General features: G+C 35.8%; 1 protein-coding gene across 1 annotated transcript in view; it reads left to right on the top strand.

Annotated features, from left to right (window-relative positions):
• The first annotated feature begins 468 nt into the window (after positions 1 to 468).
• Positions 469 to 16107, top strand: part of LOC108674052 (octopamine receptor beta-1R) — a 68171-nt gene continuing 52532 nt past the window's right edge. Inside the window, exon 1 of the mRNA XM_018161950.2 lies at positions 469 to 1185. Coding sequence (XP_018017439.1) covers positions 630 to 1185 — 556 coding nt within the window. The 5' untranslated portion in view covers positions 469 to 629. The remainder of the gene's footprint in view (positions 1186 to 16107) is intronic.

Below are 16107 nucleotides of genomic sequence, written 5' to 3'. Positions count from 1 at the left end.
TTCACCAAAGATACTTCATTATAACTGGAACTTGAAGATATTTACTTACAGCCTAAGATATACCTTCATAATACAGCTATGACAAATTTGCACCTCCAGTGATGATACTCTCACATAAGAAACGTGTAATGCCTCTGAGTGAAGATTTCTGAGTGAAGATCATTTCATACAATAGATATGAAGATCTGGAGTGCCTCTTAGTCCGAAAATTTATCCATCCGGGTCATGTTAACGATGTAAGTTCTGAAACCTGAAGAATCGCCAAATGTCGAATCTCAATGGAAATACCCATTCTACCGAAACTTTACCGATCTCCCATCATTAAATAATTTGATGGACCTCAGCGTCGAATGTACCCCAAAATATTCGACCAGGCCTGAATAACTTCTACAGAATCCCTTTGAAAACATAAATGTATTGAGCTGCAGCTTTTTACATTCAATGAAACGTTAACTTTCCGTAAAAGTTTTAATTAGATTCTGAAATTTCGATCATTAATTTGTAGTATTTTCTATATTAGGTATTTCACATGTGGTATTTTTGATCTCGAACCTTATCAAACTTCAACACCGAGCTCAACACCCTTGACTGAGCGTTAATTAAAATCCAACTATATTCACGGTCCACTCATGACTGCGTCGCCGAACACCGCAGAATATTCTTTATCTTTCCCGTTCACCGACCCTGACTTTTCAAACGCCACTCTTCACTCTTCCTTTGATGGTTCAAGTTTTCCTGTTGGTGTTCAAGACATTAATTCCAACAACCTATCCAGGATTCATTCATCCTGCCCTGCTACCATCCCCGACTCTTCATTCCTACTGCAGAACATCAACACCCCGTACCTCGTGAGCGAAATCCTGGTAGCTCTCCTGGCCGTTATCGGAAACTCGCTCACTATTTTGGTCTTCATCCTGAACCGCAAACTGCGGAGACTGACCAACTACTACATCGTATCTCTGGCCGCCGCTGACTTATTAGTGGGCATTTTAGGGATTCCTTTCGCGATTTTAACATCCCTCGGCATGCCAGAAGCCCGAGAACCTTGTCTGCTGATGTTATGCACCCTCATCCTACTGTGCACCATCTCCATCTTCTCGCTGGTCGGCGTCAGCGTGGACAGATATTGGGCGATCCTACACCCTCTCATCTACGCCAGACTCATGACTGCGTCCAGAGCCAGACGTGAGTACGATATTCTATTCTATGCAATGTATTCATATTGGTATTGTCATCTAAATGAGCACATTCAAGGAACCAATTGACATGTATTCATATTTTTAATGCCATCTAAATGAGAATGCATGAACTCATTTAAGGGAAGCAATCAGTGATGATTTGAAAATATTTACCGAGATCATCTTTACTTTCTTACTTATCCGTGACTTATGATAAAATTTCTTCATTTACAAACTTATCATTGAAATGTTTGAAGTTGAATTGACACATAATTTTTGACACAAAAGAATAAAAAATTCAAATTTTTGCTCAATTTATTTATGTATTTATTTATTTTTCTTAGCCAAATAGTTGATTGTTTGTCTTCAAACCAATTGAGAAGATGTATTGAGGTACTGAGTAACTAAAATAATAATCTCAATACTAATTACTCATAATCGCGATCAATGTATTTGAATGAAAATGATTACTAGATTATTGTTTGACTACTTTATCTATTGTTTTTTAGTGTCTTAATATAGAATTAAAGAGTAAGAAAATGGATATTGAGTATTATTAGGCTCGAATTTTTTCATAATAGAATTTCATTCTATAATAAAGAATTTGGAGGGTTTTAATTAATTTTTGTGTGCTCTTCTGTGAATAAAGAATAAAGAAAGGGTAGAGGCTGCAGGTATATATCCTTAGGCAAGCCTGGTGCAAGACTTTAACTTTTTGAATGCCTCTTTCTAGAATATAGTCCAATTTTGTTCGTAGGCTCCTAGCCATTTGCCTGGCATGCTTGATTACGTGATTTTTTTAAATAAGACGTGAATGGAGTATTTTTTTCACGGTGAAAATAAAAATTTTCGAAAATAAAAGTATAAATAACTTTCCGCTCTTTTAGTGGATAATCTTACCTCGATGATCCCGATGAAGCTTGCCATGAAGTCGAATAAGAATAAGAAAGGTCACTTTTTTCATATCTCATTCCAAGCGATATTTAGAAGCACCCTTAAAGGTCTTTACAAGTCTATTTAAGTGGTGTAAAGCCGATCACATCGATGGCTAAACTCCAGTCGATTCTCATTTAAAAGCGTAAATAATTTTCTAACATTTTACAATGGCTAATAGTGTAGCTTTTACGATAGGAATGATAACTAGAAAAGTCAATATGAAAAAGGAATGTTCTGAGACTGGTATTGCTGGGAGAAAAATAAAAATAGCGAATCAAAAGAAGAAAGCAACAAAAAAATCGACACGTTCTTGCATCTCAGTTAAAAGATAAGATTTCTTCTTTTTCCGGTCTTGCATGAATACAATTCACAGTTAATGAAATTTCTGATGATTGGGAAACTTGGGGTGGAAGGAGCAGGCAAATGTTGATGCAAACTTTTATATTGTCTTTGCCAAAGATTATTTGATGCATAAACTTTTGAGCTAAGCTAAAAAGTTTTGATAAGCGTCATGAGCAGTTAAAGTTAGGATAGGAAGTGAAATTGAAATTAATTGAAATAGCAGTTCAATATTGATTAAAATTTTGTCATTGACTGATTCCTCAGCTTTATTGAACATCTCGAGTTCTCGGGAAATCAAGGGCTGGAGTTGCAGCACACGGAAGCTTATATTGGTCCACTGAGATCCCTTTAATGAGAACTTCAACTTGTTAATTGAGTTTCAAGTTTTGAAGAGTGTGGATGATGACAAAATTTTCACCGTGAGGGAAAACTTGTCGGTTGAAAAATAGAAAACGTAAATATTTGATCGGACGTCGGGTGAAAATGTCGATAATTATCGACATTTTAAGCTCATGTTTGTGAATTAACATGTACCATTTGTCAGTATTTCCTGGATAACATTGAATTCGTGAAATTTTATTCATATATTGTGTTACTTCCTATATAGTTAAATTTAAACAATTTTTCATAATTTTTTCCTGCCAGTTTCTTCACAGTTACAGCTTTAGTTATATTTTAGGTCTTATTTTCCTCTACTTCTACCATTTCAAGCCGAGAAGCTCTGAAAAAGCTGGTTTTCTAATTATTTTTTCACCTGACAGGTGAAAATGTCGATAACTAAGTGGAAGTCGTGTGAAAATGTAGTTAATTAACCGGATGTCGGGTGAAAATGTAGTAAATTAACCGGACGTCGGGTAAAAAATGCCGATATTTAACCGGAAGTCGGATGAAAATTTAGTTAATTAACCGGACGTAGGATGAAAATGTAGTTAATTAACCGGACGTCGGATGAAAATGTAGTTAATTAACCGGACGTCGGTTTAAATTTGTATTTAATTAACTGGACGTTGGGTGAAAATGTAGCTTATTTACCGTTTGTCTTTGGGAATGTACACTATCCCTGTATCGGGTTGTCGCTTAGGAACTAAAACGGTTATAGATCAAATCAATGAATGCTCGACTGGCATGAAAATATAAGTACCTTTTACGGTATAAATTATATAAAAATACCTACATGGTATCAAAGAATTGTGATTAATGCATGGTTCTATTTTCAAATTAAAGCTCCGTGTCTCCCAGTTATAAAAATAGACTACATGACACTGAATTATAACTTAAACTGAACTCGATGCTACTGGGCATCTTCCTCCTGGGAACACTCCTTCACTCCGACACTTCCTCGACACTCCTTCCTGGGCAGAGGAGTGTCGAACGTGAAGCCTGTAATGCATAAGCTTTGTTCACTATCTGCATTCCAAGTGGTTCGTAAACCTGCGCATAATTTATTCAAATGTTAATATTTTCATACATAATATTCAATATCACAGTACAGTATATGATCTCATAAATATGTTATACCTACATCTCAGCGCCGATATGACGGCAGCGCTGCTGCATGATTCATGTACATACTGGATATCTACAATAAAAATGATTTCACACTTGTCTGAATAATCGTTGAAATATTTCTATATTTTCAATGTAAAAAATTATTAAATCAGCAAAATCTGATTATTTTACGTTTATTGCACCTTTTCTGTTTTGGAATATTCTTACTCATTGAGTAATTGTCACTTTTACATTAATCTGGAAATGCAAAAAATGGAACTCGATCATCACAATAATTGCGACTCAAATGATACTGAAGTCTGTTATTCCCAATAATCGAGAAGTTAGGCTTATAAATATTCATTTCTCGGACGGAGGTACATCGTCACGTAAAACTTGACATGAACCAATGAATAAGATTTAAAAATCTGCTAAAGGTCTCTTATTTTACGGAGCTTTATTAGAAAGATGATAGCTACTGTTATGCGACACGATCAAGAACGCGAGAAACAAATGCAAAAGTATTGCTTGGTGAATCGTTCAGAAACATAAAAGATACGGTGTAGAGGTCTTATATTGAATGCTATTTTATCGTTAGGTATAGGCTTTTAGTTAATCAATGTGTTGTCAAGTTAGAATAAGTGTTAGGAGGTTTGAATTGTAGAATTGTAAGAATATTTTAGAGAGAACTGAAACTGTGCTGGGAAATTGCGGATAGGAAAAGGCAGCAGTTGGAACGCGGTCGTGCACGCAGCTTCTGGTGGTGTGTAAAGCTAGTCTCTCGGAGCGAAGCTACTAGATGTCTATTTGCCGTGTTACAGTCTTTAGTGTGAAGGAAACTTTTAATGTAAATGTAACGTTTTGTGCAATAAAGTATTTTACTGGGACCGTTATTTAAATGAACATTGAACCTGCCACTATACGCACGACATATTTGGTGCCGCGACCGTTCACATGTTGGTGCTGTGATTCTATTTGTGATGTGTGACGGTGTTTACAACGGTCCCTTACCAGCAATTTACTATTTGTGAGATTATGAGGTTACCCATTAAGTGTGGCTTACTTTTATTTTACTGGAGTGAATTTTAAAGAAAGTATTATACGAGCACGTCATTAAAATTTAAATTTTTACCAATATGGCTGAGAGTATTAAAGATACTGTTCCAGTGGTTACGAGTGTTGGTGAAGATGAAAGACTGAGTCAAGAGGAAGAAGAGAAATACATTTCTGATAACCTTGCGTACATTGGTAGATTTTTGACTAACTTGCAAGGAAAAGATAATCGATTGCCTCAAAAGTCACGAGCTGATGTGGAATATTTTCGAAATGCTTGGTCACATTTTTTCATTGAAGAGTCGTCCTCGTCGAGTGAAGCTCCGAGTGGTACGAAGCCTCTGGATGTGCTGACACACCTGCCGAGTGGGGAAGCTACGGGTGCTGTACCCAAACGTGTTAAGAGAGGCCTTAGAGCATCAGTGGAAAAGATCTCTGACAGTGACCAGTCAACTGATTCAACGAGCAGTGAAGACGAGATTAGTTTCAAGAAATCTACAGCTACGAAGATGGGCAAGAAGATTACACGTCCTTCTGAGTGGAGAGCCATTGTGTCACGCTTAGACTCACGAAAAGCTCCACCGATTTGTAAGTACAGCGAGCAAACTGGACAGACTTTAACAGCATACTTAACTAAATTTGAGCAATATTGTGAGGAGACTTTTCGTGGCAGCAGAGATTTGTGGTTATCGGAGCTTGAGGATAAACTTGATGGTAAATGTCAGGAAGCTTTCAAGTCGCTCCATGAAATTGATGACTCCTACGATGTGATGAAGAGAAAGTTACTGGATTGGTATGAAGATATGAAGGAAGTGAGACGTGAGAAGAACAAACGGGATTTTAACAGTGCACGATGTGAGGAGGGAGAGTTAATGCATTTGTTCAGTAGCAGACTGGAACGTTTATTTAAAGTGGCGTATCCTCGGCGTAAAGTGAATGAAAGCAAGACCTTGAGAGACAAATTCATCAATACCGTGCCTAGAAATTTCCGAAAAATGTTGAAATCTCATGTTATGTCAGAGATGGTGAAAGGTGAGACTATAAAGTGGAAATCTATCCAGAAATGTGCTCGATTTTATGACGTTGAACAGGAAAAGGGGAATAAAGACGTGGAGGAAGCATTTCAAGTTCACCAACTTCAGAAGAAGAGAGATGCTACTACGCAATACGTTGTGATGAACGAGATGAGTACCCCTAAAAGTGTCCCACGCAGACAGGAGCAGTCACAGGTTAGTGAGAGGCGATGGAATACTGTCTTGCCGCGCTNTATTTAGGGTATAATAAAGATTTGAAATTAAATGTGTAGATTGTTGAAGTTACTAAATGCAAGTTTTTTTAAGTGAAATGGATTTCACTTGGTGGGGGGTGATATGTAGAGGTCTTATATTGAATGCTATTTTATCGTTAGGTATAGGCTTTTAGTTAATCAATGTGTTGTCAAGTTAGAATAAGTGTTAGGAGGTTTGAATTGTAGAATTGTAAGAATATTTTAGAGAGAACTGAAACTGTGCTGGGAAATTGCGGATAGGAAAAGGCAGCAGTTGGAACGCGGTCGTGCACGCAGCTTCTGGTGGTGTGTAAAGCTAGTCTCTCGGAGCGAAGCTACTAGATGTCTATTTGCCGTGTTACAGTCTTTAGTGTGAAGGAAACTTTTAATGTAAATGTAACGTTTTGTGCAATAAAGTATTTTACTGGGACCGTTATTTAAATGAACATTGAACCTGCCACTATACGCACGACAACGGGCTAATGAAAACTTAAAATTGTGAAAATTAAACTCGCGTACTCGTGTCAGTGAGTCTTGTGCAGATGATGATACAAAGTACTGAAATCATAAATTCACGCAATCATAATAATATTTATAGTAATATGATATCATTTCTCACGGTTACATGATGCTATGTCGAGGACAGGATATATGCATGTGCTCCCTGCATACCACAATTTATGCCGGCTTCAGCCAGATGTCGATGAATGTTTCACGGCCACCGCAGCCGTATTGAGGAAGCATTCAATCGGGCTTAATCCCAGCGCTGGCTTTGCGACGACGCAATTTCTGTCCATGTCCTCTGGCCTCCCTCGGCCTCCCACGGCCTCCCTCGGCCTCTGTGTGTTGGTACGCTAATAATGATGACGAGCGCCGGCTCTGCGACGACGCAATTTCTGTCCATGTCCTCTGGCCTCCCTCGGCCTCCCACGGCCTCCCTCGGCCTCCATGTGTTGGTACGCTAATAATGATGACGAGCGCCGGCTCTGCGACGACGCAATTTCTGTCCATGTGCTCTGGCCTCCCTCGGTCTCCGTGTGTTGGTATGCTCTGCATGTCTTCATTGATGAATTATTTGGAATAAAGATATTTCGCCTTGAAAAGGAAGTTGTAATATGACTGCACGTCGCGTCGCCTTGTAACTTTTGTGGTGTGTAGATTAAATTTTTTCAGCTGCTTGTGATCTCAAGCCGCCAAAGGATGTTTCAATATGATGCCTAGTTATCCTCAAACCCTTAGAGCATATTCGTAAAGATTCTACTCTTTTTTTCAATACAGTTTTTAAAAATTGAACTCATTCCTCACGTGGACTGCACCATACCCGGTGATGAGAGTGCATGGTCTTGTAAGTTCGCTCATTAGTTTTTTCAAAGTACCTCAGCCAATTTCATCTCTCTTTTAAGTGCGCCATTGCGATGCAACTTTTGCAGTCTGGCGTGAGTTGGAACGCCTGAGATTGGTGGATAATTGATGCAGATGCTGGCATCAGGAAAATAATGGCACATGAAGCTCTATTTGCAATATTATGTTTGTTGCAGGTTTTGGGTAAAAATTGTGAAATGAAAAATTTGCCAATTTTTTTTCTCCTGCGCTTTAGGATCTGTGAATATTTGATTCATGCTTACAAAAATCGAATGTAATATTTTTCTCAGAGGCGTTTATAGTCGAATAATTATTGGTTTACTCAATAATTTTTAGCTCTAAGTTGAATATCCTTTTAATTACATTTTTTGATATCAGCCTGATTTCTAAATAGTTTAAATAAAGCTTTGAAATTGAGAAAAAGACGATGAACAAAACTTAAATCAACTTATCAGAAATGACATAGATTATTTGAACATTAATCAGTAAGAATTTGGAGCTTTGTTAATACTTCAATAGCCCATTATAATCAATCTATCTGAAGGAATTATAATAAGAAAAATAATTGAAAATAACCTGATTATTTTTAATCTGCATACTTTTGCTATATAGCAATATAATAGCTCATTATTTATATATCAAAAGTAACAAAAATATTACACGATTTCATGCCCACCTTAGCTGGTACTCTTGGACAGCCCATATATGTATATATAAGGTGGTCGGGAAAGAGTCTTTGTGCAACCAAACGAAAAAAATATAAAGTACTCACTGCAGTGAGTGACAGAGAGCGCATTTTCTCTTCGACAAAAACGTGAAGTCACGGACGGACAGACGGACAGACAGACAGACAGACAGACAGGCGGGCGGACAGACGGACATGGCGAGCACAATAGTGCATTTTTTCCATAAAAGAGAAAATGCGCTAAAAACATTCACAAATAGAACAATTATTTTGGTTAACTTTTAGCAGATTTTTTCCAAAATGCTTACAGATTCACATTCTGGGTTGACAGTCGCTCAACTACATAGGCTTTTCTGCCGCAATTCTTTTTATATTATATTGATATAAGATTATATATTGAGAATAAGATTATAAAGCAAAACCATAAGACGTCTGAACTAAAAAATTTTATTTTTAAAATTTAAAATTTTAAAAAATTTAAATTTTTTCGTGCTATGACTCGAAATTGACTGTATTGTTTTTGTTTGACGTTTTGACGGGTATTCTTATTTCTGGAAGGTTTTTATTTATCCGGACAAATTTTACGTTATTCTGACCTCTAAAGCTGCAGTAAAAGCCAATGAAAGCTCATGGCGTGGCGATGTAAAAGACTAATTAATTATGTAAAAATTACGAAAATTGCATATATTCCGAGCATCGTTTAATAACGCTAAAAATTCTTTTTAATTCTTTTTTGGCTTCGTTACATTCATATTTTGACTTCCATGCCATTAGTTGATATTAAGCTTCAAAGAGAAAATTTTAAGGAAATCTAATTACATTACTTATTCTACGTTAAGTACAGTGACACAGAATTCCTCTCACTTTTTAATTGTGTAGGCTTAATTGTCTTCATTAATAATGCAATTACGTGGCTCTTTGCAACCGTCCATTTTTTGGGTGTATTTTTTTGACTGCTCAACTTTTGTCTATTCTGTACAAATTAATATTATTGACTTGCGTTGAAATTACTTTTAATTTTTATAATTTTTTATTAGATATTGTAATGAATCCTAATGACCAAATAAACCTGCTATGACTTATGATGAAAGTACGTCTATGGAAATTTTAATGATTTTTATGCAAAATTTTTTCGTTTAACATATATTTTTAAGCTTGAAGTTCATATTAAGGATGAATATTTTCGCAATTCCCTGCCATTAAGTTTTGCAAAATCTCCGCTGTTCCCTGCAACGTATATTTTATTTTACATATAAAAATAGAGTGAGTCCTCATGTTCAAACATTATTTGAACGATCTTTGCTATTGTTTGCTGAAGTTTAATATAATGTAAGTAGTTTAAAAATATGTACAAAGTAAGATAAACTTTTCTAGTTGTTCTACCACACTGCTTAATTTTAGTAAGTTTTCATTTAGATTAAAAATGCAAAGAAAACAAAAAATATTTGTCTATCCGAACATCCGTGTAAAAATGTGTAATATAATTATAGTAATTCATTTTGAGATATAATATTTGTAGTATTCACAGTAAATACCAACATTTAGCCTATTGATTCCTAAAGACTCTTGTTCCTTATTCGAAAAATGTATCGCCGTGTTTCGGAGCGCAAAAATACTTCTAGTTTACTACGATTCATTTCTAGCTTCAATGTTCAGTGAACATTGAAGCTTCATTGAACATTGAAGCTTCATCGAACATCGACGCTTTATTGAAGAAGAACTTTGAATGGACCTGGGGCCATACTTTCAAAACTCGCTAAGTGAACGTAAGTACTTACGCTCTATTTTCTTGTCTATGATTGGTGGATTTTGCTTGAAAGGCCGTCAATGATTGGCTGATGAACTTACGACCTCTTAAGTGTTTTTGAAAGTACAGGCCCAGAACTTCTCAAAAACAGAAGAAAATAGTGCATGCGCTATGAACTCCGTAGAAGAGTTCACGGTGTAACCGGGAATCCTTCTTTTGTTCCGCGATGTCTCGGCAGTTTGGGTGGAGTTGCGTTAGCCTCTTTGTTAAAGCCGAACTCCGTATTAAAATCACTGCCTAACTGTTGTTCTTAACATTCCATATTATAGTTTCCAGCCGCATCCCTCGTATTGGATCATCATTATCAGCATCTTTAACACCATCATTTCATGTGGAAGACTCAGGCTCATATCCTGAGTGGCCGACAACATTCCATAAACAAATCATTTGCTTCGTCCCTGCGCTGACGTCACATTATTATATAAATGTTTGTTATGTATATCTCCACCCATGTGTGTCGTCAGCTTCCGTATTAAAGTCATCAGCCCTGTGCGTGGGACCATCATTTATTTAGAAGCAAAGTCTTCAATTCGTCGCACGTGTCGTCATGAGGCTCTTTATTAAAGTCGTGATTGATGAGTGGATCTAATCCTTTCAATAAGCCTGAAAGTCGATGTCGGCATCTGGACCGGTATCGCAGCCAACTCGATGTCCTCTATCAAATTAGCAACTGTTGAGCCGGCAGGACTCGATTGCTTCATCATCCTGTGGCGGTCGATTGATCCTACGCCGGAATTGCTTCTGGCCCTCAGCCAAACGATCGCTTCTCTGAGCCGTCGCGTGATCTACTAATTGGTTCAAGTACTTCGCTGTCAGGCCAATCTTTTCCCCTTATTGTGTTCTGAACACAGCCTTTTGCGGTCTGAACACAGCTTTTGGGGTCTGAACACAGACTTTGCTTTGCTCTGCTCCAACACAGCTTTTTGGGGTCTGAACACAGCTTTTTGGGGACTAAACACAACCTGTTAGGGGTCTGAACACAGCTTTTTGGGGTCTGAACACAGCCTTCTGGGGTCTGAACACAGCTTTTTGGGGACTAAACACAGCCTTCTGGGGTCTGAACACAGCTTTTTGGGGACTAAACACAACCTTTTGGGGGTCAGAACACAGCCTTTTGGGTCTGAAAAAATGATTCTCTGAAAAGCAGTAAATGGAAGAGCTATAAAGTTGATGAGTAAATGCAGGTCATTCACCGTTAGATCTTACGTTTTTTGCGTGTTTTCATTTATTGTTATTATATTTTTATCATCTCATTTTATGTTTGTGATGCTCGATAATTGGCTTCAAAATAATTTTCCGAAGCACCGTATTTGCTGTATTATATAAACTCTATAATTTTAAAAAAGTCACTAGATTGCTTTAATCGCAGATTCACTAGAAATTTAAAAGCGAAGAAAACACCACAAAAATTTAGCATATCTCTTTTGAAAACGTTTCGGAGACCAGCTCCATCGTCAGTTCGATAAATCTAGAACACAGATAAATGCAGAAAATTAGTTTGGAGTTAATAAAAAAAACACAAACAGAAGTTAAAAACCTAAATTTACAGACAAAGGGCAGAATAATAAAGTAAGTACCTATCTATTCACAATTTCTAATGGATAAGAACTATAGGCAGCATTTAAACTAGGCTTCTCTTTAAAAATATACAAGGATTCCAAAATACGCAGATCGGAAGCACCAGAACTATAAGCTAAAACCTTAAAGTCTGTGTCGGACACTGGAACGTTGCACTGTTCGGCGTGAGTGCGCACAGCCGAATGAGGAGGGCGCGATAGTAACTGCCCAGTCCTATAACTCCTACCTCTATGCTCAGCGACCCGAGTGTAAAAGTTGCGTGCCGTCATTCCGACANATAGTTCTGGTGCTTCCGATCTGCGTATTTTGGAATCCTTGTATATTTTTAAAGAGAAGCCTAGTTTAAATGCTGCCTATAGTTCTTATCCATTAGAAATTGTGAATAGATAGGTACTTACTTTATTATTCTGCCCTTTGTCTGTAAATTTAGGTTTTTAACTTCTGTTTGTGTTTTTTTTATTAACTCCAAACTAATTTTCTGCATTTATCTGTGTTCTAGATTTATCGAACTGACGATGGAGCTGGTCTCCGAAACGTTTTCAAAAGAGATATGCTAAATTTTTGTGGTGTTTTCTTCGCTTTTAAATTTCTACTCTATAATTTTAATCCACTTGTGAGTAAGGTTGGCAGTATTCAAGAGCGGAATGATGAACACGAAGCGGGCGCATTCATGTACGATATTACATAAAAATTAGATTAAATCAAAAGATGCTCCAGCATTGCAGTGGCACAATAATATTCATTAGATTCTTAGATAGATCTCAAATCATCTTAGTAAGTTCTTGTATATAAATTTCTATGGTAATTGAGTTTCAGTCACTGGCCTTTTTAGTATAAAATAATTCCAATCTTTAATAATGAATTGTATTAGTTTCATTGAATGCAATACTTGAGTCAGAAAATATAGAGACACTAGAAATAATGAGAATTAAATGAATTCAAATGCATGTTTTATGCATTAAATGAATTCATTTAGTTTTGGGGTGAGATGAAAAATTCATATGTTTTATTACTTCTGGAGTAAATGTGTGATAATTTTTCGAGGATTTCTTCTAATAGAGAAGATGAATTTTCAAATTTACGTAGCATGTTTATCAGAGGTTATTAATTGCAACTTTGATTTCTCCTCCATCTTCTTCATATTTAATCCATAGGTAAACAGTGTGTTATTTATTTATTTAATGTCCGATATTATTGTAATTCATTAGCAAATTAGCAATCTTTTTTTAGGATTAATTAATTTCAGCAAATTTTGACTGAAAATATTGTATTATCTACCGCATTTGATATCATCATTTGACCATATGACTCGGCCATTTCATTGAGTGCTGCACCGCACTGCAGACTAGATGCTGCAGGGCCGCTGTACAGCTTGCGCTGTTTCATACTTACACACTTCCTTACATAGATTTTTAAATTTAATTTTATAATCTATTTTTTATTTTTACAATTTTTATTCAATTTTTTTTTTATACTTTTTAAATTACTGAGTTTATTCTCTGCTTGAAGCTAGTCTATACTTAACAGATTACTGTGTTATTATTGAGAATAAGTTCTTTTTTTGCCCGTCTTAGTTCTTTCCTTGTAGTAAATGTTTCACTTTGCTTTCTGACCACTTTTGTTTATTGTATTATTTTCTGCCTTTTTATGTCATATGTTAATTTAACTGCAATTTTTTTTTGTATTTAAAATTTTAATCGTTTTTTTTTTGTCCGCATTATTAGACTTTCTTTGTTGTCTTCTTACTATACGTCTTGATTTATTACAAGATTTGTTATAATAACTGCTGCTTTTATGGAGTTCTTTATTTAACCATTTCTTCATTTTTAATGCATTATTTTTGGTGCAGTTACAATTAGTTCTATGCAAATAAAAAAAATACAACTCAGAACTCACTGCAGTAAGTGACAGAGAGCGCATTTTCTCTTCGACGAAAACGTGAAGTCACGGACAGGCGGACAGACGGACAGATAGACGAACAGACGGACAGATAGATGGACAGACGGGCAGACAGACGGACATGGCGAGTACAATAACGCTTTTTTCCATAAATGAGAAAATGCGCTATAAAACAAGTTAGTTTCTTATTATACACTACCAGAAGTAAATTTTCGTTATGCTCGAAATGACGCACTCCCTTCATTTGTCTGTAACTATGACATCTAATATCAAACTACTAGATTTCTGAGTCTTCTTATATAGTAGATATAATACGCCATGCACCATGAACCACGCACCATGAACCACGCACCATGAACCACGCACCATGAACCACGCAGGCACGCACCATGAACCACGCACCATGAACCACGCACCATGAACCACGCACCATGAACCACGCACCATGAACCACGCACCATGAACCACGCACCATGAACCACGCACCACGCAATGGCAAATGTGTATTTTATTATACAGCATTAATTCTGAAGTCTGCAGCATGCATTTCAGTCTAAATTTTCACAGCAATAGCGAAGTAAGTTAGTTAATGGCTTGAGGACATACAAAAGAAATCCTTTCATATCTTTGACCTGCCAATTACGCAGCAAGTTTGTAAAGATTACTGACTGCAGAAAAATAATCGTTGTGACAACTGTAGCGCCTTTGTGCGCTGTGTGACTATCATATGATAAAAGGATAGTGGCTTATACACTGCATGCACGCTATCTATTTAATGACCACACTGCGTAATGTAAATGTCATTCGGCTCTGACATGAGTATTTTATTTCAAGTTTAAATGCGTTTTAATAAGGCAGACAATTCTAGATGCATATAATTATACAGTTGAATTATATTTTTGCATCGAGGATAAATTGTTAAAATTTTCAGCTAAATTTTTCTCCTCTTTTCCATTTTATTTGTTAAAAAGTGGTTCATAAATGATTTGAAAGTCCGTTCATGAATAAATACTGAAATTGTTGTGTTGCTGTCGTGCTGTGTAGTGGTGTGAAATGTGAGTCAATACAGGGTGCGGCGCGGGAACTTACTTATTTGAATTGCGCGCCACGTGGCGGCCATTAGTCCTAGGAAGGTGGCGCCATGCGCAATATGGTGCGCGGGCTATGAAGTTTTTCGTCCACTCAGTTCATTATGCATGATACTCATGCATGATACAGATACATGGTCGCTACAGACAAGTGTGCATGATACTCATGCATGATACAGATACATGGTCGCTACAGACGCGTTTCTGCTGTAGAACAATGATGGAATAATCTGTTGGTGATTCCATCGTAGAAGTTCTCCTGAATCTCGTTTACTTATAAAAGAAGTACTTATATAAGTACTTATTAGGAAAAATTCGAGTATATCAGAAAATGTTCATTTGTTTCGTGCAATTTATTTTAATTTAAACAATTCTGGGAATGGGAAGCTGAAGAAATAGTTCAGATATTTCGCACAACTTTATTTTTGAAAATGTAACATTTTGGGGGAAATTGCTTGGAAATCAACATTTTTTCTAACAAAATATACATTTTATTGTTTAAATAATATGTTGAATCATATATAAATATAAAGATAAATATTATATAGTTTGACATATTAAATAATATTTTTAATAAGACTTATATTATATGCGTACATAGTTTACTTTTGCAACCATTATATAACTAACATCTTGGAATTTTACTAATCTGACTTATTAAATACGCATTTATTTTCTCATTTTGTTTCCTCTATATTACTAATATTCAAACGTCAAAATTTAAACGCATGGAAACTGTTCAGTCCACAGGATACGAGCATCACAGAGATCTATTGATCGTATATTTTTTTAAAGTTTAAGTTCATTATCTTAACTTAAATTCATGCTAAGAATTTAAAAGCAAAGAATAGTCTACAAAAATTCATATCTTTATAGAAAACGTTTCGGAGACCCGCTCCATCGTCAGTTCGTTTTCTAAAAAGATATGAATTTTTGTGGATAATTTTTTTACTTTTAAATTCTTAGTTAATTTGCGATTTGATCAAACAAGTGACATAAATTCTTTAATACAATCGAAATTTAAGCTATGAGAGAGTTTATTTTTATATTTCACCATCTCTAGTTCACAATTGGATAATTTTCGTATTCGTTATTGTTGTTTTATGAAATTGTTATTGTTTACAGATTTCCAATTTATTTCATTTAGGACTCGGTTTAATTCCAGATTTCGAGTTATGGCAGTGGAAATGTCTACTTTTAGAGTCTGATTAAATGCCACCATATATCTACTCGCCATATTTCCCTTTGGCCCAGTTCAATTATTATAATTATATAAATAACTATTATAATTATTATAAGTATCTACTATATTACTAATTAAATTTATAATGTATTAATTATTACTAATTACTAATTAGTACTAAGTACTAATTAATACTAAGTACAAATTATTACTAATTACTAATTATAATTATAAAATAATT

The sequence above is a fragment of the Hyalella azteca genome, unplaced genomic scaffold, assembly GCF_000764305.2.
Source record: "Hyalella azteca isolate HAZT.00-mixed unplaced genomic scaffold, Hazt_2.0.2 contig11130, whole genome shotgun sequence".
Lineage (NCBI taxonomy): Eukaryota > Metazoa > Arthropoda > Malacostraca > Amphipoda > Hyalellidae > Hyalella > Hyalella azteca.
This window is presented reverse-complemented; position numbering and strand designations above follow the sequence as displayed.